The 25103-nt window shown below is 47.0% G+C and overlaps 2 protein-coding genes across 2 annotated transcripts; one reads left to right on the top strand and one right to left on the bottom strand.

Annotated features, from left to right (window-relative positions):
- Positions 1-193: 193 nt before the first annotated feature.
- On the top strand, positions 194-16352 carry slc1a1 (solute carrier family 1 member 1). The gene is made up of 12 exons (XM_086285634.1): positions 194-715; positions 2060-2200; positions 8607-8699; positions 8804-8918; positions 9399-9441; positions 9535-9630; positions 9842-10026; positions 11232-11339; positions 13173-13295; positions 13757-13951; positions 15150-15284; positions 15373-16352. The coding sequence occupies exons 1-12, from the start codon at positions 616-618 to the stop codon at positions 15611-15613; spliced, it is 1575 nt and encodes a 524-aa protein (XP_086141760.1). The 5' UTR covers positions 194-615; the 3' UTR covers positions 15614-16352.
- Positions 16353-21041: 4689 nt separating this feature from the next.
- trmt10a (tRNA methyltransferase 10A) lies at positions 21042-24929 on the bottom strand. The gene is made up of 7 exons (XM_086285633.1): positions 24586-24929; positions 23502-23664; positions 23359-23430; positions 22608-22682; positions 21865-22014; positions 21685-21790; positions 21042-21519 (listed from the first exon to the last, which is right to left on the bottom strand). The coding sequence occupies exons 1-7, from the start codon at positions 24807-24809 to the stop codon at positions 21329-21331; spliced, it is 981 nt and encodes a 326-aa protein (XP_086141759.1). The 5' UTR covers positions 24810-24929; the 3' UTR covers positions 21042-21328.
- Between the last annotated feature and the right edge of the window lie 174 nt (positions 24930-25103).

Here is a 25103-nt window from a genome sequence, read left to right as displayed (position 1 = left end):
GCCTGATGTACGTAAAGACAGCGAGGATGCAGAAACGACAGTTCCTGACAGGACAGGCTCCCCCACAGTCCTCGTGGGCTCTGAGTTATGACCCCGTGACTAGTTAACAAACGTAAACTAACCACTCAATCACGTGACGCCAGGTTCCGCACCGACGGAAGGTGGCGCTGAACATGAAGCGTCACATCTGTGTCCGTGTTTGTGATCAGCCGTGTATTTGTAATTTACATGTTTAAGCTGGGGGCGTCTGTGCCGTGTAACTAATAATTACCCGCCACAGCCAAGCCTCCTGCAGAGTGTTTTTAAACATCTCTCTGCAGCTGTGCAGTAAAATCCCTGCTCTGGGTGCACCGTGTCCACATTAGGGGCTTTAATCTAGCCGGCACTCGCGTGAAAAGAAGAACAAATGGGGGAAGGGTGATGGAGGGAGAGCGCGTACCCCCTCTCCGCCTGTATCACACCACCCTCTCTCACAGCATCAGCAGCGTCTGACGGCTGCATCCTTCAGCTGCGCGTCCGTCCTGCTATTCCTCCAGCTGACATTTAGAGGAGTGGTTTGTGTCTGCAGCCGAGCATCGGTGTTTCTTCCAGAACAATCAAACACAAAGCAGCAGCATGGATATGATGGGCAACAAGCAGCGGCGGGTGCTGAACATCAAAGCCGTGCTGAAGAGGAACTGGCTCCTGATGTCTACGATTGTATCGGTGGTGCTCGGTACGTGCAAGCTTCTGCTGACTGCCGTCCGGTTATTGTTTTCTATTTGCTCGTTACTCCAACGCTGTTGTGCATTCGCTGGTTTGGCTCAGCAGGGGGTGCATGCGTTTTCATTTGATGTCCAGACTGGAGGATGCTTCACTGTGGGGACATCCATCTGTCTGTGTCTCCGTCAAACGTGACCAGACTGAGGTGACACAGCGGCTGTGGAGGCTGTCCACGCTGAGGCAGCACTGTGCACCGTGGAATGAGCGCTTTGCTTCATATCAGCCTGCTGACCCACTTCAGATCAAATGTGCATGTGTTAGCTAATATTAAACACATTTCCTGTGTCATTAATTACACCTTGAGCTTTAAGTGTGCACTGCGCCGTCTGAGGGTTGTGTTCAGGCAGAGGGAGCTGAGCCTTTGTTAACACAGCCACACAGCAACTAGCAGATATATGAGGCAACATGAACATCCAAATAAAATAAACAGTATAATCATCCGTCTGCAGCAGCTGGATTCCCAACCAGGAAACACAGATACTAAGATGTTATTAGGTGTCCCTTTGGACTCATAACAGCTCCTGTATGGGAGCTAAGATGTCACTCTGCTTCAAGGCTTATCTCAAGATGGACTCGAACACAGGACGGGACTTAAAGGCAGATGTGTTACAGAGAGGTTTGATCACAGGTAGGAATATAACACACGAGGTGAGACCAGGTAAGTCCAGAAGGACTGGACAGGTTTAAAAGAGTCACTTCACCAACATGCGACTGCAGCTTGTGATAGAAATGTTCATGAGAAATAAGTTTGACAGGTTTTAGGCCAACAAGTCTTTACAACAGTTTAAATGCCAGAAATCACTTTCAGGCACAACACCAGAATAGGACGTGTAGGCAGGGCCACGATACAGACCGATGACAAAGTGAAGGGCGATACTTTTGACTAAGGCCGTCTGGAAGAAGGTGGAGGTCTTTGTAAAGCCACAGGTGGAGCATCTGGGGCGCAGACAGAGCTGGCAGTATTCACACACATCTTTGAGCCCTGAAAGAGGACGAAGAATTAAACGTTAAAGCAAATTAAACGTAAAAACCGGGAAGCCCATTGTCAGGGTCGGGACAAACTACACACCCTGTTTCCCGTGTGAAGGATTTGACGCACACGATGATGAAAGTCGTTGCAATTCTGTATCCGTTTAGATGACAAAGCATCAGCTGAAATGTCCTGATTGGATGTGCTTGTCTGGCCTGTTTCATGTCACACATGTAAACCAGCACGAGTGTTTGTTCAGTGCTTGGTGCTCTTTGGAAAGTTTTCTTTCAGGTGAAGTGGAGTTTACCGTGTCTCTGGCTCTTGCAGGGATCAGTCTGGGTGTTGTGGTCAGAGAGTACGCATCCCTGTCGCATCTCTACAAGCAGTACTTTGGCTTCCCAGGAGAGATCCTGATGCGAATGCTGAAGCTGGTCATTCTTCCTCTGATCATTTCAAGCATGATAACAGGTAACAGAGGCCTGCCGGTGCAGTTCGTCCCATCCAGGTAACTCTGAGGTTAACCCTTCTGTACTACAAAGCTGGTTCCCTTCTTACTAACCTGTTAAGGAGCAGGTCATGTTCACAGATCAGAGTTCATCAGGAAGGTTTAACCAGAACCCTCAAACCGTCTGCAGATGAAGGAATAAAAGTAAAACATGTCTGAAGTGCAGCATAGAGTGTCTGCTGGGCTGTGTTATACGCAGCTTGCTGAGCCATATCTAAGAAGCTCGGAAGGAGCAGCTGTAGATCATTTCCTCAGGGATTAGTAAAGTATTCGGATACTTTCAGTCCTCTTTCAAACGCTGGCATCCTCCAGATCCAATCGGGGTAAAGCTGCTTCTGTTTCCTCGGTAACCGTCCTGCTGTAGTTGTTTTCTGACTGTCTCGGTTGTCGGTGTGCAAGTGTAGAGTGAGACCACATCAAACGACACGGTGGTTTCATCTGGATCCGGTGTTTCTGGAGCTTGTTGGTGAAGTCGGTGGAGTTTTTGATGTGAGCGTGTTCCCCACAGGGACAGCTGGATGGTGCTGCTGACAGTGGGTCTGAGTGGGGCTGCTTCTTTGTGGAAGCAGCACCCCCGGGGTACAGACGGTGTCCCGTAGGGCGGTAACTGATGACTTTGTTGTTGTGTAGTTGTCTGTGGGGTGCTGTTGTCGAGAGGAGCCTGCGTTTCCTGAATTATGAGGTCAGACTGGAGGGTGGCTGAAACCTTCAGGCTGTGATAAGATCACTGTGGGCAGCTGTTGTGGAGAAACCCAGTCCATCTTTTCATGCTGCTCATGACTGTGGTGTCTTCCTGTTCTTGTCTGTGTCTGGAAATCAACTTGAAATGATAAGTTTTCATTTGCCATGTATAGAATTTGTAAGGTTGTCTGTCCTGTCCTGTAACGGGCTGAGCCTCAAACGTAGAAGCTTCTTCTAAACTAGGAGGGTGGGAGAGTTCCTGAGTCTGAGCTCAGTCTGCATCTATAGTGAAACACCTGTCCTATCCTTTCACTAGAGGTTGGCTCTGTGCTCTCCATAACAAACTCTGCTCTGTCCTCTGACTGTGGGAACAAGTCTGCTGTGTCTTAGGTTGAAGCGCAGGTGGTGTCTACAATCTGCTGGTTGATTCATTGTGTCACAGTCCTGGGTGGGTGACCCAGTGTTTTATATCATTGATCTTTGTGTTCATCTTTGGTTTCACTGCTAGTGTCGTGCTTCTGTTTTGCATTCCTAGTTCTCAGGTTTTGGTCCTTGTGCTCGGTGTTCTCTGTGTTCTGTGTTTCCTGTTTTACTTTGAAGGTCCATGTCTTGTATTCGTTTGCTTCCTCCCTGTCTTGTCATGTTTAATTGGGTTCAGCTGTGTCTCCCTCCTCTGTTCCCTCGTGTGTTTATTGCTCTGTTCCTATAAAGGCTGATTATCATGAATCCTGTTGCATCTTCACACACTCAAAGAAGTCCTGCCATTAATTAATGCTTCAGTCTTAATTATGATCGAGCTAACTCTGTTACTCCTCACAGGCCTTTGAGGAGACTTAAACAGCCATGACTTGGCTCTCAGAGCTACAGGCCCACCTTCCTGTTATCACAGTCTTAAAGAGCAGTTGCCCTCAGCTAACTGAGTGTCATAACCGCACCGGTAGCCTCTGACAGGACGTCTGTCACTGCAGTGCTACTGCTGACTGTAATGTGGGGGTTTGACTCCTGTTTCCAAGGTAACTTCAGTAATCACTTCCTCCAAAGGCTTACCATCAATAACTGTTTTACATTGATCAGCCTGTCTGTATTAAGGGGGACGTACCTCAGACCTGTACGGTGGCAATAATCAAACAAGTACTTCAAAGCTCAGCTGGGAGACACGCCCTCTGTTTGGATAAAGGTTATAGTTGGGGCAGGATCAGGTGACGCTGGTGTAGGCTGCTGGGGACATGATGCCTTCACTGTGTTTATACACCACTCTGCATTTAATCATTGGTTATTATTCATTTTGGCTCTCTTTCACAGCATGTCTTTGTCCTGTCCCCCTCCCCTAACCCCCACCAATCACAGCAGAGGCCCCGCCCCTCCCTGAGCCTGGTTCTGCTGGAGGTTTCTTCCTGTTAAAGGGGAGTTTTTCCTTCCCACTGTCGCCAAAGTGCTGCCCATGCCTCTGTATTATTGCAGTGCCTTTACTTACAGTACAAGCACCCTGAGGTGACTGTGGCTGCGATTTGACATGTAAATAAAACTGAATTGGATTTTCCACTTGTAGTAAAAAGGTTAAGACAGTCTCCTCAGTCAGAAACCCTGCTGACTGTAGCAGAACGAGTCCTCTGACTGATCTCTCTCTGTGTTCATCATATCACGGCTCCCTGCTGCAGTGGATAAGTAAATAGCTCCGTCTTGTCGCTCAGACGTGAAATGAATGAAGACAAAATATTTCTCAGCTCTGTTCGATTGGTTTTGCCTCTGAAACAGTGATTTCAGCTGAGCACAGCTGCTTATGACGATCACACTTTGCATCTTCAAATATCCACTGTTCATTAGTTACTGAGCTGCCTGTTGTTGTTTCTAGATTTGCCTCTTGCATTTCTCCCGAGGTTTGTCGCCTGTGTACCTTCTTTTGGACTTTAGTTAATAGATGTCACTGACAGGGTTGGTGTTCGGGTACCTGCTGGTCTGGTTTTTGGACCTCGTTTATTGTTGTTATGTTGTCATTGTTTAGTGTTCTTGTGCCTCCTAGTGTCATCGCTTGTTGTTCTTGTTCTGAGTTTCATTTGCTCTGGTCCCTTTCGTGTCCTGATTGTGTGTCCTCCCCAGTATGTCCTGGTTGTGTGTCCTCCCTGTGAAGTCTTTTGTCCCCAGTTTCCTGTTTCCCAGCATGTCTGTCTGGTTTCTCCCCCTCGTTCTGTGATGGAGAGTTGGTCAGAGTTGGTTGTAATTTAGTTCTAATTGTAGAGTTTCATTTGTTTCCTCGATGTTTCTTGTCTCATGACCAGGGCGGGGGGAGGAGCCTGGGTGCAGAAAACTAGGGAACAAAACATTTCCAAACATCAGGGACAGCTCCGGGGTTCTGCCCAGGAACCTGCAGAAAGGCAACAGTTCAGGGTGGTCGGGTGGCTGTGTGGGCTCAGCAGAGACGGAGAATCTAAGGGGCCATGAAGGTGTCCAGGTGCCACGTTTGGATCCTGCTAAGAGCAGCAGATGGAGGATGCAGAACCTGAAGGCTCAGCAGGTGAGCAGCTGTGAAGATGGAGATCAGACCCTCTGACTGTCGCTCATGTGCAAGCAGTGAGAAATGACTCCGGTTCAGTCAACAAGGCAGGTTTGGACCGTCTGACTGCCTTTCTACCAACCAGAGCTGCACTCACCCAGCTGCTGCTGCTGTAGTGAGGCCTGACCGCTGGGCAGCTGCTGTGATGGAGAAGTGTTTGCTCTGCTGACCTGAAACACATATCAAACCAAATAACTGAAAGGAAACAGATTCCAAACGGTATGAGATGACAGAGAAGTGTGGGGAGGCCAAGACTATGAGCAAGATGACGGGAACATGGGAAACACCAGGGAGCACACCTGAAAGCAGTCACAGAAGACGAGGTTTTGGGCGAATGTTTGGAAGGATAAAACATGTAAAATAACAAATTGTACGTGATCGAATGTTTACAACTACAGAAGGTGTTGAGATGAAATGACTCCCAACAATCCAAAATGGATCAAATCTAAAAACAGTTTGCCGACAGAATAAAATCTACGAAACTCTATTGCTCTGTGGAATTTAATGCACCTGTCAGACCAGTCAGGTCCTCTGAAACATTTTTCTATGTTATCTTAACAATCACTGTTTAAATAACTCAAATGTGTAAAGACAAAAAGAAGTGTTGGAGGTAGTTGGTAAGAAATGGCAGGATGAGCCCAACCTCAGCAGCAGGACCGCTCTCAGCACCGACCAAGTGTGTTTGAACTGTGTCTTCACATACAGGGTCAGTCCTACAGAAAGAACGTGGGTTCCCAGCTTCATCAGCTGTGGCCAGTTTTTACTGGAGGAACTGAAAAAGATCTGTTGTCCAATCATGGAACAGCAGAAAGCTGATGTAGAGAACACCTGGGTGAAAATCAGATGTCAGCTTGTTTATGGCTGTGTAGGCTCAGGGTGCACTGCAATTCACTGATCACATTAACCCTTGTATGGTGTTCGGGTCTGTGAGACCCGTTTTCAGTTTTTCTCAAAAGAAAAATGAAACAATTAATTATTTTTTCAACCTGAAATTCATTGGCTTTGGCTTATTTTCTGTGAAGAACATAAATCCGGACTAATTTTCAATGACCTCATACTGTACCTCCCCCCACGCATTTACATTACATACAAGGTGTTCGGGTCCACTGGACCCAGGTCTAATAAAAGTGTTGAAAGTGCAGGTCCTGTGTTCCCACACTCTGTCTTCCTCCTTTCTGGTGCTGCTGATGGTGTTTTCTTCCCCTCCTGCTCCGCTCAAAGTTGCAACATTGTTGAAAATTCAACTATCAACACCGTCTGCTCTTACATTCCCACACATTTTACCCTCTTTCTTGAGGGATCCAAATTTTATTTTCTCATACCCTGTCCCTCCTGCTAATTAGGGGCATAATACTATAAAAAGGAATTTGCCAGTGTGGTTCTTTATCACAACTGATCAAGATGGCAAAAGATTATCTGCTGCGAGGGCCATCCAATTGATTTTGGAAGAGAGAGGAGCTTTGGATGATGATGTTGACAAAGAGGTTTCAGAATATTTCACATTTCTGAAAATTCAGAGTCTGACAGTGACTTTGAAGAAGAGGATGAGGTTGAGCACCGTTTAGTAACAAAACGAAGACGAGCACCCCATCAGCAGCCAGCTCCAGGACCAGAACAAGCCCACCAGACAGCAAGTGAAGAAATATGGATGTCAATAACTGGTGAAATTGAATGGTCTTCTTGCCCAAGAAATGAGCCACCCTGCAGAGCTGTTACTGTGATAAGCCAGGGCCAACGGCTGACAGTTACTCATGTGCAGGACATCAAGTCTTCATTTTAGCTTTTCATCACAGATTCCATCCAGAAAATGATTCTGGTCTGGTTTACAGACCGATACCGATTGCAGCACGATCAAGCATGATACCGATTTGCAGACCGATACCGATACGTAATATCGGATCGGTCCATCTCTAGTTTGCAGTAATCTAGAAGGACGTGTGTTTTTGGAGAGAGGTGGAAGGAGATGGACCAAATTGATCTACAGGCCTACTTTGGGGTTCTTATACTTGCAGGAGTTTTCAGGTCCAAAGGGGAATCCACAGAATCTTGTGGGATGCAGAAACCGGCACGAACCTTTCCGTGCATCAATGTCTCTGGAAAACTTCAACAAAATTTCCAGGATTATCCGTTTTGATAACCGAGATGACAGACCAGCTCAACGGCAGAGAGGCAAGCTAGCTGCCATCAGGACAGTGTGGGATAAGTGTGTGCACCACCTCCCCCTGTTTTACAACCCTGGGCCTAATATCACCATTGATGTGCAGCTGATGTCATTTAGTTGTGAAACATATTGCTTCACGTGTAAATGTGTTGTGTCTTTCCACTCACTTCACTTGATTATAACTGATTTATTTTTTTATAACATTTTATAAAAAAAAATGAGAAGCACATTAATTCATAAATGTGATCTAACAAAGGTAAAGGGAAAAAATTAATCATGTTTGCTGTTCATATGTCTTGTAATTGGGATGAAGTAAACATCTGTTGAGTAATTTAACATAAAATTGTTTGATAGTGTTAATTTGGAAAGCCAAAACTCTAGCGGGTCCACCAGACCCATGAACACTGGCTGAGTAACAAAAATATGAACACCACACAAGGGTTAACAAACACGTGAAGTTCATCAGGGAGGATATAAAAATAACTGCTTTCTTAGACTAAAAGTTTCATCAGGGATGGGCGACATAAAAAGTCAATATTTATCAAGAGCCAACAAATTTGGATCAGTATCTAAGGTTTGACTCTCATCATCCTCCGGAGCACAAACTGGGCGTCATCAGGACGCTACCACACAGAGCGAACACCATCCCCACTGACACAGCAGCCAGGGAGGCAGAAGAACATCAGGAAGGCCCTGAGTAAATGTGGTTATCACAGCTGGACGTTTGTCACAGCTGGACGTTTGTCACAGCTGGGACGGCTCCTAAAGAAAGCTGCAGCCGATCCAGGAGAGAAGGACAACCTCTGCCTAAGCAAAGGCCTTTGTCTTAGTCACTCACTGTGATTCATCCTGGTAAGAACCGAACCAGCTTTGTAGTACCCCCGAGTTCACCCTGCAGCTACCTGGATCAGCCTGGACCCTGATGTGTGGGCTGAGCCTGTGTTTTAAATACACTGAATGTGTTTCTTACCAACAGGTGTTGCAGCCTTAGACTCCGAGGTGTCAGGAAAGATCGGTCTGCGAGCTGTCGTTTATTACTTCTCAACAACTATCATTGCAGTTGTTCTTGGTGAGTCCCATTTGAATTAATAATTCATTTTATATGCAGCGTATAAAACGAATGGTTGATGTTTTTATATAAATATAGCTACTAAGTGGCATCTTTGTTGACAGGAATTATTCTAGTGATGACCATCAAACCGGGCGTGTCTCAGACAGCTGAGCACATCGACAGAGCTGGGACTCCTCCTAATGTCACCACAGTCGACACACTGTTGGACCTGCTCAGGTGAGTTTCTAGTGGAAATGTTTCGGGAATATCAGGATGGAAGAAAAGAGTTGCATCTTTCTTAGATGGCCTGAAACGGAAACTTTCATCATACAATATCCCAACAAACACTGTTTAGTTGGTTCGGGTAGCGTCGTACTAGCATCCTTTATTGGTGTCAGGTTACATCTCAGGTAAACATGTAGGACGAGTCACTGCAGCGCTACGCTGCCCTGTCTTTGACATGCTTGGTAAGTTATGACTAATTCTGACATTACTGTTACTGATGTGGCTCAACTATGACAGAGTCGTGCAAGAAGAAAAACATGGACTTAAAAAAGATCTTTAATGCACACTATGAGAGTTTATATTTGAGGCATGGTCTTTGTTTGATAGCTGCATTCATGAAAAGTATGTTTTGCTAGATATTTAACTTCAGAGTTGCCACAGAGATGCATCCGTTCTGCTGCTCACCTGCAGCTTTGTGCTTTCCACTGACAGAAACATGTTTCCTGAAAATCTGGTGCAGGCTTGTTTTCAGCAGGTAAGACGACCACACATCCTGTTATTCTGGCCTACCTTCGATTCTGGTGCTTGTCATCGTGTGATTCTGACACTGTGTCCAATTCCACTCTAGTACAAAACAAAACGCAAAGAACTGGAGCCTGAAAAGCTTCCAGTGAACAGCAGCACCGTGCCCCCTCTCACGACCACGATCATGACTGTGATGGAGGTAGGTGTGCTCGTTCCACTGTGGTGACATTAGTCTCATGTGTCGGCAGCTGGCAGCCAGTGTCTCGTTTAATGGATTGGCTCAATAACGAGTTATAAGCAGGCTGAGCTCAGGCAGCTGTGGTGCTGACATGACATTTGCAGAGCTCATGAGTGGATCTGTGTGTCTGTGGAAGCAGCTTTCATGAATGGTCTTTCCCTTCTCTTGGCAGAACATCACAAAGGACTACAAGATCGTCGGCACGTACTCCGATGGGATCAATGTGTTGGGGCTCATCGTGTTCTGTGTTGCGTTCGGCCTCGTCATTGGGAAGATGGGAGAAAAGGGTCGGATCCTGCTGGACTTTTTTGATGCCTTAAATGAAGCAACAATGAAACTGGTCCAGATAATTATGTGGTATGTAAACTACACCAGTTTGTAAACCGGTGTGTAAACTACACCCTAAAACTACACGGTGAAACGGTGAAACGGTGAAACCACCGTTCCTGATCACTTTTGCGGTTCAGGTTCACAGAGGAAGCTTTCTTTGGATAAGCAGTTAAGAAAACTGATGATCGGGTGGTGTAAATGTTCCTGTATAATTTTATTACTTCATCCGACCCAGTTAGTCGAGGCTGTCCAAGGATTTCATTCCTGTACCTGATGGCAGTCGGGGGGCCGTCGCTCAGCCATCATTAACCCACCAAACCAGCCATGCTGAACGATTACAGGCAGCACGCCAATGTCCACGGCCGCTCCACACCCACACACATCTGTCACATCTGTCACATCTGTCACATCTGTCCCACGTGCTCGAGGTAAACTTGCTCTCATCTGTGGAAGCCAAAACTTGATGGACCTGCCAGTTCTGGTGCTCTATGGCAAATTACAGTCACAGGGCCTACTATAGGCCACTCTCATGAAGTTTGTTTCTGATTGGTCAGAGACGTTCACATCAGCGGCCGAACAGAGTTCACTCTTTAGGGCTCTGTCCTGGTCCTGCTTGCACAAAGGAGCAGATGCCAGTCCTGCTGATGTCTGAAGGACCGTCTGCAGCGACTGTGTCCTGAATCTCCTGCATGCTCACTGTGCTGGGAGACGCAGTAAACCTTCTGGTAACGGCAGTGATAGTTGGACCTTGTCCTCATAGTGACACCAAACCAGTGAAAAAGGTGCAAAAACAGAGGAGACGAGGACAATGTTACAAACACCTCTGTAGTGTTGGCTTGTTTGGCCCCTCCTGTGTTGTTCATTTCATCAGGTTCGAGGCTGATCCACAGCTGATCTCCCCCCTGCCTCTCTCCCCCCTCCCTCCCTCTCTCCCCCCTCCCTCTCTCCCTCTCTCTGCTGTCGTTTCTTCTCTGTATCTGTCAATAAAGCTGAAAAAGGCTGAACGTTATGAAGCCGACCCCCTGTGCTGCTAACTGACCAGCTCAGTGTTGCAGGGGTTTGACATGATGCACTCTGACTGAAACGTGTAGCATTCGTTGTTTGTGTAAACCTGCTAGATTAACTCCATCTTTTTCAAATCATTAACTTCTACCTGCAGGTCACCTTTGTTATTGCCGCGTGTCTGAGGAGGATGTGTTCATCGTGGAACTGAAGCACCTTTGTCTTTTCAGCTACATGCCCGTAGGGATCCTGTTTCTTATTGCTGCAAAGATCATCGAGGTAGAAGACTGGGAGATCTTCAGGAAGATGGGTCTTTATATGGTGACGGTGCTGAGCGGGTAAGCTTTCCCATTACTCTCCATCCGGCCGTTCCACACTCCGGGCTTTATGGCTGACATTTGGACCGATTCCCCCTCCTGTGTACGATAAAAGCTGAGCTCTGTGTGAGCACTGATAAGGGCGAAGGACATTTAAAACTGCTCAACCTGCAAGAATGCAGTAATGAAAGCTTCACTCACGCCTCTAAATGTACGAGGCACAATTAACGACTGTAACATAAAACATCCCCTCAGTTAACCCACAAGGCGAGTCCAAGGTTCATCCTGTGGCTCCAAATGCAGCAGAAGAAAACTCGTCACCGTGTGGAACCGTGAGGCTGGGACAGTGTCACGGCCAGTGGGGGCAGACTGACAGTGGGGCTGGGACAGTCCTCTACCTGCCTGTTTATTTGTGTCAAAATGAGCATTTGAACTGTATTCCTTCATTCAAAGCCTTCATCAGCGTGCTGTGAGTGTGTATCAGTCACAGCATGATATCGAGTCTGTGAGAGGTGCAGTGTGCACATTGGGCAAAAATGAAATATCACAAGATTATGTTCCAGTATGAAGGAAATGCATCACTTATAAAGAGGAGTAGCACTCGGGGCTTGTAGCTGATAGAAGCATGTCTGCAGAGAATAATTACGCGTGTGAATAATGTTCACGCTGTACTCAGATCACATTACGTCAGTTATGGTTGAAGCTAAACCTGTCGGAGCAGTTTAGCACAGGTTTATGTAAAGATAACAGAGTTCATTTCAAAGCACTCTGTGACAGCCATGTGATACTAAAGACAGAACCTCGGCTCTTTTAACCAGAAACCCTTTGAGCAAAAATCATGAAAGCAGAGCGAGCGTCTGTCTCCAGAAGTCAACGAGCAGCTGGTCCCCACAGTTCAACGCTCCGGCTCCCATTCAGGAATTCTAGGAGCCACAGGTCAGCCTGACCTCCCAGAGTGTAGCGGGCTGTGGGGATAACAAGATGAGATCTCAAAGATGTGATGCTGGGAGACTCTGGGAGAACGGACACATCCTGGTCAAAGACAGATGGGAGAGTCGTAGCGTTACGTCTTCATGCTCATACAGATTCAGTTCAGCTCTCCTGTATGCTCGTTGGCTCATCTGTAGACTTGTAGTCAAGACCGAGACAACACCAAGACCAGAGGGTATCAAGACCGAGACCAAAAAGTCTTTAAACTGCAGCCAGATGCTGCTTCGTTTACGGGTCTCAGGCATATTTGTGTTTTTGCACTCGCACAGCCCTCCTCACCGCTGTTACTGTCTCACTCACTGAGAGGACAGACGCACGCTCCACTTGACTGTCGCGTCCATCACCCTCTCTGTTTTTCACACAATGATATTATCCTATATCCTCGCATGTGATTGGAGCATAGCTGAGCCACTGTGTGAGCGGAGCAGCCAAAGGAAATTGGAAGTGGCCCTGAGGCATCCAACCTACTCACCGGGGCTCTCTGACTACATCATTACATATTACAAAGCGTCTTGAAATGACAAGATGACAAAGTTGAATTAAATTGAATTATGACTGTGGAGACTTCAAAGAGCCACCTGCAGCTACTTCCCTCATCATTCAGCCCACTGAAGCATTTTGAATTCACAAAAAGACTGACTGAAGTGTATTTCTTCAGTAAAATATTTAGAATAAGCTACATGTTAAAATTTACAAATGATAGAAAGAACACGACTCGCTTAGAACAGTGTCAATAATTAAACACAGGTGAAACTAAACAACTCTGAGTCCGACAGAGTCCTGCGAGTCTTCTTCACATTTCTTCTTCTAATATTTTTGTAATTCCCTTTACGGCTCGATAACGCTGTGTGTTTTGTCCCTCAGTCTAGCTATCCACGCCACCGTCTGTCTGCCCCTCATCTTCTTCGTCATTGTGAGGAAGAATCCGTATACGTTCACTCTAGGAATGGCTCAGGCCCTGGTGACGGCGCTCATGATCTCCTCCAGGTCAGAGTCGAATCTTTCATATTTCTGTGATTGGACTAAACAGCTTCCCAAACGTTTTCAGGGCACAGGGATGTTTTATTTTAATGAATCTAAAGCTCTATAGCAGGGGTGTCAAACTCAAATACACAGTGGGCCAAAATTCAAAACTGGAACAAAGTTGCGCGCTAACATTAATATTTATTGAAAAAAAAATCTTCCTCCAGATATATGAATCTTTTCTTATGGACTCAAATAAGTTTTGCTGGAAAACTGAATATGGAACAAGCAAAGCTTAATTCTAAACAATATATATATTAGCTGTATAATACCAGTAGGCCAGCTCTAATAGTAATTTGGTATGGCTTCGCGGGCCAAATGTAATTAGGCTGCGGGCCAAATTTGGCCCGCGGGCCAGAGTTTGACACCTATGCTCTATAGTGTCTGACCACAGAATACTTACTGCCTCTGCTTGTGTCTGCCAGCTCGGCAACCCTGCCTGTCACCTTTCGATGTGCTGAGGAAAACAACTGCATCGACAAGAGGATCACCCGCTTTGTGCTCCCGGTTGGCGCCACCATTAACATGGACGGCACAGCGCTGTACGAGGCGGTGGCTGCTATCTTCATCGCCCAGCTGAATGATTACGCTCTGGATGTAGGCCAGATTGTTACCATCAGGTACGACACTGTTACTGCTGCTCGCGTAGCTTTAAAGACAACTTTATAGAGATAGTTTTAACATTAGCATTCTGAAGGAAAACTGCTGGTTAACCTGCATTTCAAAAAGGACTCGATAATATCCTGCTTTTCATGTAAATGGAGTCTTCTTCACACGCTGAGGTTAAGGATGGAGTTCCACAGGGCTCAGTGCTAGGACCGATTCTGTTTACACTATACATGCTTACAGGAGGGCTGGACCAGGTGACCCTGAATCCTCCCTTCGTTATGCTGCAGTAGGTGTAGGCCCAACCGGTCGCAGCAGATGGCCCCGCCCCTCCCTGGGCCTGCCGGAGGTTTCTTCCTGTTAAAAGGGAGTTTTTCATTCCCACTGTCGCTAAAGGGCTCAAAGGAGATCACCTGATTGCTGGGCTTTTATCTGCTGTCTTTGAATTATTGTAGGGTTTGAGGCAACAGTTTTCTGGTGTGACATCAGTTGAATTGAACTGACAGTGGACACGAGTGTCATGGATTGGTTTCACTCCAACTCCTCATAGGAGAAAAATGTACCAGATTCAAAGCTTCGTGAGACAAAAAGGAAATCCAGAAAATCCAGGCTACTGATTGTTGACCTCAACGTTTCCTACAAAGGTGAATTATGCAGCATTTTCTCCCCACTTTTTGAACTGCAGCTGTGCATCAGTTGCTTTGAAGGAGGCATCCAGTCTGCCTCTTAGGTGACTGCCTTGCTCAATGTCCAAATCATGTGAAGGAGCAGTGGCTCCACTTTGAGCCTCTCCTGAAGGACCAATCAGCCGGACTCTAAGGCTGAGCCTAGAGGCCACACAGAGGAAGCTCGTTTCTGCCACTTGTCACCATAATCTTGTGCTTCTGGTCATTACTCACACTAATGGCCACAGGTGAAGGTATGATTATAGCCTGGCCAGTAAATCAGCAGCTTTGCTTTCATATTGTGCTCACCACAGCATCTATCAGTGTGGCTGTTCATCACCTGCTTCGCTCACAAACACGGACCCAGAATGCTTAGATTTCATGTTCATGTCGCTGTGTGTCCAAACCCAGCACACGAGCAAAGAAAGCCATCATTTCTTTTTATCCCTTTAACCCTGAATGGGCGTGGCTTTATATCACCTTTTGATTGGAAGATGTTTTTGTGCTTTATGAAGAATAATTGTTACATTGTGTCTTTGTGTTTCAGTATAACAGCCACAGTTGCCAGCATTGGAGCAGCAGGAGTGCCTAACGCTGGGCTTGTCACCATGGTGATAGTTTTAACAGCTGTTGGCTTACCTGCAAGTGATGTCACTCTGATCGTTGCAGTCGATTGGCTACTGTGAGCTTTTGTCTATTGTGTTTTTGTGCTGACTTTCTTCTGTCTTTGTGGAAACTGCTGTAGACTCACTGTGACTGTCGTGTTTCAGGGATCGGTTCCGCACTATGATCAACGTCCTTGGCGATGCGTACGGAGCTGGCATTGTCCAGAAACTCTCCAAGAGGGAACTAGAACGGATGGACCTGACATCAGACATGGATGTCGCCAACCCTTTTGCCCTGGAAGCCGCTTTGGATGACGAGGAGTGTGAGAAGAAGTCCTACGTGAACGGAGGCTTCACGGTTGACAAGACGGATGCGATCTCCTTCACGGAGACGTCCCAGTTTTAGCCTCCGGCTGGTTCAGTCGTGGGGAGAACGTGCACGGAGAGAAGCTATCCATCCGGACCCATCCCAGGACCGACGTTAGCAATAGCAGCCTTCATTAAGCTAACCGAAGAGCACCCTTCAAGCTGGGCATTTACAACTATGACTAGATTAAAGTGCTTCCTTCATTATCTCAGATCACGCCATGATTCAAAAAGTCTTTTTTCTCAATAGGAGTTTTTCTTTTCTCGCACAGATGAACTCAAACGAAGAGCTTTTTGCAAGTGTGTATGTGTGTGTGTGAGTGTGTGAGTGTGTGTGTGTGTGTGCGTGTGTGTGTGTGCGCATCTTTTAAGGTGAGCCTGATGACTTTTGCAAAAAACACAGTATCACGTAAACACTGCTTCATGAATAAAGCTAACTGTACTCCCTGTATGGACACTAATCCTCAGAAAACTTTTCTTTGCATGGCTCTGTTGAGTGTGTATGTCCCATGATGCAGTGCTTGTATATCTATCTGTATCTTTAAACTGTGCCAAACTTGTTTTTCACCAAGCTGCATGAAGCAAAATGTTTAAGCTGGTCACAGACTGGTTTCCTGTGTGGGCCTTGCAGAGACAAAGTCAGTGGACACTGTGGAATTTGAGAACATTTTTCTAACATTTCCTGTCACGTTGCAAAATAAGAATGAATAATCATGTATGTATTCAGTCAGTGTGGGGGAACATATGGACCCCGAAATAAATAGCTACTACAACACGGACATGTCACAGTGTGTAGCTGTGTGTTTCACTGTGGTCACAAGTTCAAACGCTTTTACAGCCGTCACCATCACATACAGATGTAACAGGTTATAACAGTGGCACATGTGGTCAGCCTCACACGCTGTGATGTAGATGATTACTGATCTGTGTGCAAAACCACGAGTCACGGAGCTGTGAGCTTTGTTTGCACGAATCCTGGAAGTGTTTTTAAAAGTAACACAGCTCCTAAAACTGAAGTGTCATTTTAACACAAAGTTCATGTAACGCACTCGTTAATTATTTAAGGGAATTTATAACTTATAGCTAGTTTTTCACAGCCCGCTCTGACCAGTGGAAATACATGATAAATGTGTGAAGTTACAGAAAAGGTAACTGGACGGACCGTCCTTTAATTCTAGATATACATTTATACACAATTTAGTTCATTCCCCGTGGACCCAGTTATAGAGGAAAAACAGGAACTTTCTTGTCTTTAATTCTTTGTCTGTTAGGTAATTATTATCTTTATCAAAAGGAAAAGCCTTCACCAGGCCAATGCTGGCCCCCGGGCCTTATGTTTGACACCCCTGGTCTGGGCTAAGGGTTTTCTGAAACCAGCTCAGCGCTGTACACAACCGCCCCCTAATTCTTGGTTTAAAACCCTTTTTCTCTTACGTTTTCCTCTCCCACAGGAAGCTCGATAATAAGTGAATCAGGCGTGTCAGAGCTGCCTTTTGTTATCATGACCACAATAACCTGATGGTGTTCACCATTTAGCAGGACAGGAAATGGAAAAATAAAGCAGGATTTTATATATAAAGCTACAAGCGTTCAGCGTTTGAGAGCTTCTGAAACTGCAGAGATTGATGCCAACGTATGTTTCTTTATTATTTCTGTCCTGTCTGTTTGTATTCAGGCTCAGGTTTTACAGTGATGAGCTCCAGTGCTGGAGCGTCAGTGTTGCTGAAAGACGAGAGAAGAGGGACGAGCGGAGAGGCAGGAGTGTTGGGATATGGTAGAAAGAAGGACAACAGCCATATGTTGTGTGTGTGAGACCAAAGCAAGGTCAGGAGCAACGGATGTGGATTCAAGTTGGTATAGATGGGAGTGAAGTGAAGCTGTGGTGATGTTGAAGAAAGAGTATGTGAGTAGTGTTGATGGGTATGAAGAGAGTGTCAAACTGAAAGCAGACAGAAAGGAAACAGTTTTCTACAGGAGATCAGTGCAAAGTGCAGCCTGATCCTACTGACTCAGACTGATGTGCTGGGAGCAGCTGAACGAGACAGAGTCCACCATTCATACGCTCCTTCACGGGGACAACACAGACGGCACTGCAGGCTAGAAGCTCTGATGTTTGCGGTGCAGAGGCCTGGGGGAACTGCAGGTCTGCACAGGATTTTCCCCCTTTCTTATCTTGTGTTGTCTGAGTCTCTCCTTGCACGCTGACATGTGTGTGTTTGGATTTGGTCACCTATCCAGCCTCCCACACAGACGACACAACCATGTAGTTCCAGCAGACACAGGACAGCGAGTCAGTTTCTTCGCTGGTTTATTGGGATCCTTGGAAATGTGACTAAATAGTTTGTGTAAACGGGCTCCTTTCATCAGAGGAGTTTGTCCCCTTTCCTAAATTTCAAATTCACTCACCGTTTAGTTTAGCCGCCGAAACAACCAGAGGGCAAGATATACAACGATGCTTCGTTAGCACTGTGGCCTGGACGAGTGCAGGCAGCATTATCTCTGTGTGCGGTGATGTGGAAGATGGTGACTCACAGTCTTTGCAGGGGACAGGGACTCAGGTGCTTTATAGTGAGCAGAGGTTCTAAACCTGCTGCAGCTTCTGCAAGCGCAGCTTCATTTTCTATCGACTGACGCATCAGATTCTGGCTATATAACAGTTCTATCATTAGTCTGCCAACACAGCCCAGCTCCATGTGACGTTACATAGCAGTGTGAACCACGACAACCAAAAAGATTTATTCATAACACACGAGAAAAGACCCAGGGAAACCAGATCAACCAGGAAAATGACAAAAAATAACAAGAAAACCCTGAAAACCATATATTTTACACCCGAGCCTCAACCAAGCGACTCACGGACCTATCCCGCTCCGTGACCCAGGGGTTGGGGGCCGCTGATGTAGAAGTATTCCCTCCATCACCCGACTGTGTCCTCAGTCCGCAGCACCCATCCACACCATGTGAGCAATACCGCTTTGCCTCTGAGTCACCTGACATAATCGCTGACTCAGCAAACCCTCCCACAGGTTGGTACCTGTCAGCCGCCTTAACCCAACCTGACTGATCTCCTGTTTCACCTCCAGTGTCCACCATGTGCTCCAGGGATTATCATCTCCACCTTATGACCACATGCAGCTGCTTCAACAATGGAGGCACAGAACAGAGTCCACTCTGACCCACGGGCACCAGAGATGGTGTCAATGTTCTGCTGCATGTGGGAACTGAACATCTTATGGACCAGGGCCTCTCCTTTCTTTCTTTCTTTCTTTCTTTCTTCTACTCTCACTGTACATCTGACTCAGAGTAAGAATCTAACCATTCTTACTCTGGATGGCATTACCTCGGCCTCCAGTAACGCTGTGAGGAACCTTGGAGTCATGTTTGACCAGGACATGTCCTTCAGCGCACATATTAAACACATATGTAAGACTGCTTTCTTCCATTTGAGCAACATCTCTAAAGTTAGAAATATCCTGTCTCAGAGTGACGCTGAAAAACTAGTTCATGCATTTATTACTTCCAGGCTGGACTACTGTAATTCATTATTATCAGGATGTCCTAAAAACTCCCTGAAAAGCCTTCAGCTAATCCAAAATGCTGCAGCAAGAGTCCTGACAGGGACTAGAAAGAGAGAGCAGATTTCTCCTGTTTTGGCTTCCCTTCATTGGCTTCCTGTTAAATCCAGAATTCAAAATCCTGCTCCTCACATACAAGGTCTTAAATAATCAGGCCCCATCTTATCTTAATGACCTTGTAGTACCATATCACCCTATTAGAGCACTTCGCTCTCACTCTGCAGGCCTACTTGTTGTTCCTAGAGTATTTAAAAGTAGAATGGGAGGCAGAGCCTTCAGTTTTCAGGCCCCTCTTCTGTGGAACCAGCTTCCAGTTTGGATTCAGGAGACAGACACTATCTCTACTTTTAAGATTAGGCTTCAAACTTTCCTTTTTGCTAAAGCATATAGTTAGGGCTGGACCAGGTGACCCTGGATCCTCCCTTAGTTATGCTGCAATAGACGTAGGCTGCTGGGGGATTCCCATGATGCACTGGGTGTTTCTTCTTCACACACCAGTGTTACTTCAGGGTCTTTACCTTACAAAAGGCTCTGGTTTCTATTCAGAGAAATATCCGAGGGACCACGAGTAGCAGCTGCTGTGTTTGGGGTCATATGGTCCTCTGAGAGCTTAAGATGAGCTTGAGGAGGAAAAGACGACAAGGATTTAAATCCCATCAATTTAAATTCCAAACTGAACGGTGAGAAGTGTAACTGAAATTATTCGAGAGCTGAATTTTTAAAGGATAAAATGCAATTTCAATTTAGTGATGATCATTTTCAAGCCATGAATTCAAATTCAAATCTAACTTATTCAAATTCAGTTTCAGATTTCTGCCCATAGAATGACGCTGCTTGCAGGTCTGAATGTGTCAGGCCTGTCCAGTGGCACCCTCTGCCTGCTAACCCATCTCCTCATAGCTTTACCACAGCAGCCACGACATGCAGCCACTAATGAAACCATGAGAAAACCGATCAGCCTGAGAGGCATGCACACAGACTCTGTCTCGGGACTTCCTGTCAGATCACCTTTTCTTGTGCCTTACACTCACCTGTGATGTCCTGCAGCAACACGTGCACAGAAACATCTGTTTCACACACACGGGGAATCGCTCTGACACGTTCTCCATCTTTAGACTGTTTGTGTCCGTAACTGTAAATAAGTCACTGCTTTTGTTTTCAGTCGATTTCAAACGACAGCAAAAATGTTTTACCAGGAAAAGTGATCACACAGCAGTGACCCCAGGTGGGGGAGGACGTGTACAGGCTGGAACAGACTCTGCACAGAGACGTGATTAGCTCTTCCTGCCACCTGCTGCCTTTGACCGAGTGAAAGAAACGGTTGAACAAAGCTGCCAGTGTGTGCTGAGACGCACCGAACACGTTACAGCAAAGAGGACCAAACTGACCCAGAACATCTGTGTTTCTATTCGTTTGGACCTGCAGGCTGGAACAGACTGCAGCGTCGGCGTTCGTGTGAAGCTCGGGCTGCAGAGATCGATGGCGTGATAAACAGTCCTGACGCAGACTGTGCGGGATCCTACTTCCTACCATGGACGTCATTAAAACTAATGTGCTCGTGTCAGTGGTGAGGCCCAGCTGTTCCTCCGTGCACAGCAGTGCAAACAGTTATCACAGCATCGTGTTGCTGCAGAAGAAATGGTCTGAACCCTCAGCAGCTTCTCACACGCTGCAGTCTGCTGCTCCTTAGAGCGTCTGTGGTGAGGTCATCGCCCCCCTCTGGGTTGGGGTCAGATTTACTCATTACCATGGATACTGCAGCTTCCAGGCTTACTTCCTACAACCCAGACTAACATTTATACTCAACATATCACAGCCGTTACCTTTGGGAACCTCCTGAACACGTATCATGTAAATGCATCGTCCTTCTGCTTGTTACAAAATAAAACAAACTCTCTTTGACCCGTTTAATGGAAGTCATCATCTATTTGTTGCTCACATTCATTTCTGTGCTTCGTCCTCCAACAGTAGAAGACTGAAGCATCATCATCATCGATGGCTGCACAGAGGGGACCGCGCCCTGTGGCATCTGTCAGCTGCAACAGCAAACAGCTGCACTGCCCACGTCTCGAACATTAACTGAGAAATCTTTTCAATAAATACTTCAAACTTTCAACAAACAGAAATTTCTTTAAACCATCTCGTAAAAAAACAAACGCATTGTCCGCTCGGCGCCAACGCTAAGCTCGCTGCTCCGTCTGCGCTGTAGTTTCTGGGTCAGAGTCAGAATCAGAGTCCGTCTCGTCGTCTTTTTTCGGAGGCTCTGTGGCGTCCCGGCCGACTGCTACCACCCCCTTCCTCTGAGGCAGGACTGTGAAGAAGGCCTCCTGCCAGCTGCCTTTCTCCAGATACGCCAGGATGATCTCGAACACTGCAGGAGAGAGCGCCGTTCAGACCACAGAGGCAGCAGCTGAGGCTCCTCCCCGCTCCGCGGGCTAAAGCAGGGAGGAGCCACAATACAGGAAACATAATCCTTTAAATATCTGCACATTAAACTTGAGTAAGAGCAGCGGGTGAAGCCACTCCCACTCCTTACCGTGGTTAACAGCCAGAACCTTCCGACTGTTCATCTTGACGAAGCTGCTCAGAGGAAGCTGGGCGTGGCTGATGCCCAGCTCTGTGGCCCTTTCAAAGGTGAGTCCCTGCAAACAAAGCCCGACAGGTTAGCCAGCGCAGCCACGCCCACACGCTACAGCGGGTCTGGAGCCGAGCACACCTTGTGGTGGTTGTGGTCCACCAGGCCTCCGATGACGTACGCCCTCTGTGGATCCAGCTCCGTCAGCACGTTGGGAGAGTCGGAGGTGAGGTAGACCAGCTGCTCCTGGGACACGACCTCAGTGTAGTGCTCCGTTTTAATGTGTATGTCCTGCACAGCACACAGCATCCAACCAATCAATGTGACAAACTGCTGGCATTGAACACAGCATCTTCAGCGTGGTCATCGTCAGCTCGGAGCGGCTCATGGACCCAATCATCAAGCTTTTTATTCTGGACTGTAATTTGTATTGCTTCATGTTTATTCTAACGTTTCAAATTCATGTTTCCTGGGTCATGAGTTTTGGTATCTAGAATAAAATCCATGCATCGTCACAGCCCTCCATCTCATGTCAAGTTTAAATGTTAGTCAGAGGGGTCCAACTCCAGCCTCGAGTGTCCTGCAGGTGTAAATGACCTCCTCAGCATGAGAAATGAACTCATGTGAGTCAGGTGTGCTGACCCAGGGTGAGATCTAAAACCTGCAGGCCCCTCGAGGCCTGGAGCTCCCTGCTCTGAAGCAGGGCCTCATGTTAATCGTGTGCAGATGGAGCTGATATAAAGTGATGAGGGCAGACGCTGACTCCTGAGCATCCTGTGGGTGTGAACTACAGGTGACGCCACCGTTTCATGAACTTAATAAACTGGAAATCAGACATAACGTTGTGCAGGTTCCAGACCTCTGTTGGACGTGTGACTGCTCACCTTCCAGTTCACCCAGCCTTTGTCCTTCTCGTCCATGCTCTGTCTCAGCTGTCCTCCTAGGCTTGTCAGGTAAAACTGGACACGTGAGAAGGAGTTAGAAGATGTTTGACGCCACATGAAAAACTGTTATTACTGCCTGTTACTCTTCTTATTTTATATTCGACCCAAAGCCAGTGGAGACGGTTTGGGATGGAGACCAACAAGTGCTCAGCATCTCATCATGGAGCTCATCCAGAGGATGCAAAGCATGTCGCAGCGACATCCACATCCAGATGTTGGCTCAGCTGTGGTCAGAAGTCTTGACCAGGAAGAGTTGTTAGTGTGTAAACATGAGCACATGTGCTACCTGACGCCACGTGGCTGCAGCGTCTTCAGTGCCGTCTGTGTTCTTATTGCTCGAGGAAAGTTTCTGCACTGTAAGTATTTTCAGCTCTGCACAGTTAGGACAGTATTTTATAAGCTAGGCTAGGACAGCGTGTGGTTGGTAAACAGGGAGGTAACCACTAACAGCTCAAAGACGTGTCAGAATCTCACCACCCTCTAAACACGCCACAGATCCACCCGTGAACTTCATGCTGTGCATGTGAAACTGAAGCCAGGTCAGTGGGGGGGGGGTTGGTCCTCACGTGCAGATACAAGCACGAGCTCGTGTCCTTCACACGAGTCCACAGGCTGCTCCGAGCAACTGAGAACGTCATCACAAAAACAAACGCAGTAACATCGTTATCATCGTCACGTGCTCGGCACCAACCTGCACTGGATGCGAGGCCCGTCTGTTCTCTGCGTAGCACCTCTGGATCTGTTTGTGAAGTTTGCGCACGTCCTGAAGAAACAGACAGTGTGTTGGGAACTCTGGGAGCACAGTCGCAGCGCCTACACCTCTGACCCGGTTACCTTAATCAGCATGAGGCTGTCGAAGCTGCAGTCCACCACCAGCCTCAGAGAGCTGGGCGTGGCCTCTCTGCGCGCACGTTTGCGGGCGCTCTGGACCTCCCCGCCCTCCTGGTGATTCTGCCTCTGCAGGCGACGCTGCTGCTTCCTCTCCTTTCGCCTCTGCCTGCCATGAAAGCGAGGATGATGTTCAGCACGTGTGTGGGCTTGGTCTGCATGGACTGAACACTGGGTCCACTGTGGGAAGCTCAAACCTCCACATCAGGACAGAGTGGGTCAGAGCCGATGATCACTGAGCCAGTCTGTGTTTTACCTGATAACTAATTCATTACTGGATCATTGGTGCCATTATTAACTATACTGATTTAGAGGGGAGGATATTTGGACTGGAGGAAGGATGGAGAGAAATGTGACATAAAGGTGTCCTGCAGCAGCATCCTTTTGTTTGACAGTCTCACACACACCGAAGGACGCGAGGTGTGTGAGACAAAGGTCAGCACGAGCTTTCAATCTCACGCCTGTTTGTGCGCATGCACATTCATCTCACAGTGGATCACAGTGTAACAGCTCAGCAGGCCCGTGGAGGCCGTTGTTCTGGCAAAACGTCCTACTGTAAGTAGTTTATGCACATTTCTGCTGTCACACAGTAATTCCAGCACAAATGTAAGTAGGTATGACAGTTTGCCACTTAACTGTGCCCATCAGAGTGTGCTTGTAGCTCACATTCATAAAGCCAGGACGGTTTGCCTCTTCATTTTACCCGTTAAAGTATGCTTGTAAGTAACATTCACAAAGGTAGCATGGTTTGGCACGTAATTTCACCTGTCAGAGTATTTTTCTAGGTGATATTAACAAAGGTAAGATGACGTGCCACTGAATTCTTACTGTAAAATGATGCTTCTAGCTCACATTTACAAAGGTAGGACGCTCTGGCAATTAATTTTACCCGTCAGAGTATGTTTGTAGCTTATATTCACAAAGGTAGGTTCGCCACTGAATTTCATGTTGTGCGCATGCGTAGAAACAACGGGTAGGATGGATTCCCAGAACACCGTGACTTCTCTGCGTGTTTCGCGCCACAGCTTACTTCCGCTGCTCGCGCTCTTCCTCCCACTTCTGCTGCTTCAGCAGTTTCTTCCTCTGCCTCTTGGACAGAACCGGGTCTTCCGGGTCTCCGGGACTGCTCACAGGCTTCTCGCTTTGGTCTTCCTCCGCCGAAGCTGGCTTTCCCGTGGTGTCGTCAGCCGTCTGTGAACACACCGCTGTGGTCATGTCTGCGCTGCTGACGTGCAGGAGCCGCGTTGGCGGCATTTAAATGACTTTGTAATGTGGGCTAAAACGGGTCAGTTAGCCTGGCACCGACGAACAGACGAACGAGCGGCTCACCTCGAGTCCACGTTTTGTTTGGCGCATTTGTGACGTTTTTTATGCGCGTCACAAGTTTGCGTTAAGATGCAGTGCTGCCCTCTACCGGCCGTACTAACAAAGTGAAGCAGATTTCATAAAACCGACACAGATACATTTACTTTCACTCTGGTTTCATGGAAACATCGCTGCTTTCATCAGTAACAGCATCTGATCACAATTTGTACTTTTATTTTTACC

This window comes from Aulonocara sp. 'chitande type north' Nkhata Bay, linkage group LG3 (genome assembly GCF_057382095.1).
Source record: "Aulonocara sp. 'chitande type north' Nkhata Bay isolate Kocher_YH1m ecotype deep benthic linkage group LG3, A_spYH_male_GT1.1, whole genome shotgun sequence".
Taxonomy (NCBI): domain Eukaryota; kingdom Metazoa; phylum Chordata; class Actinopteri; order Cichliformes; family Cichlidae; genus Aulonocara; species Aulonocara sp. 'chitande type north' Nkhata Bay.
Note: the sequence above shows the minus strand (reverse complement) of the source record. Positions and strands in the feature narration are given on the sequence as shown.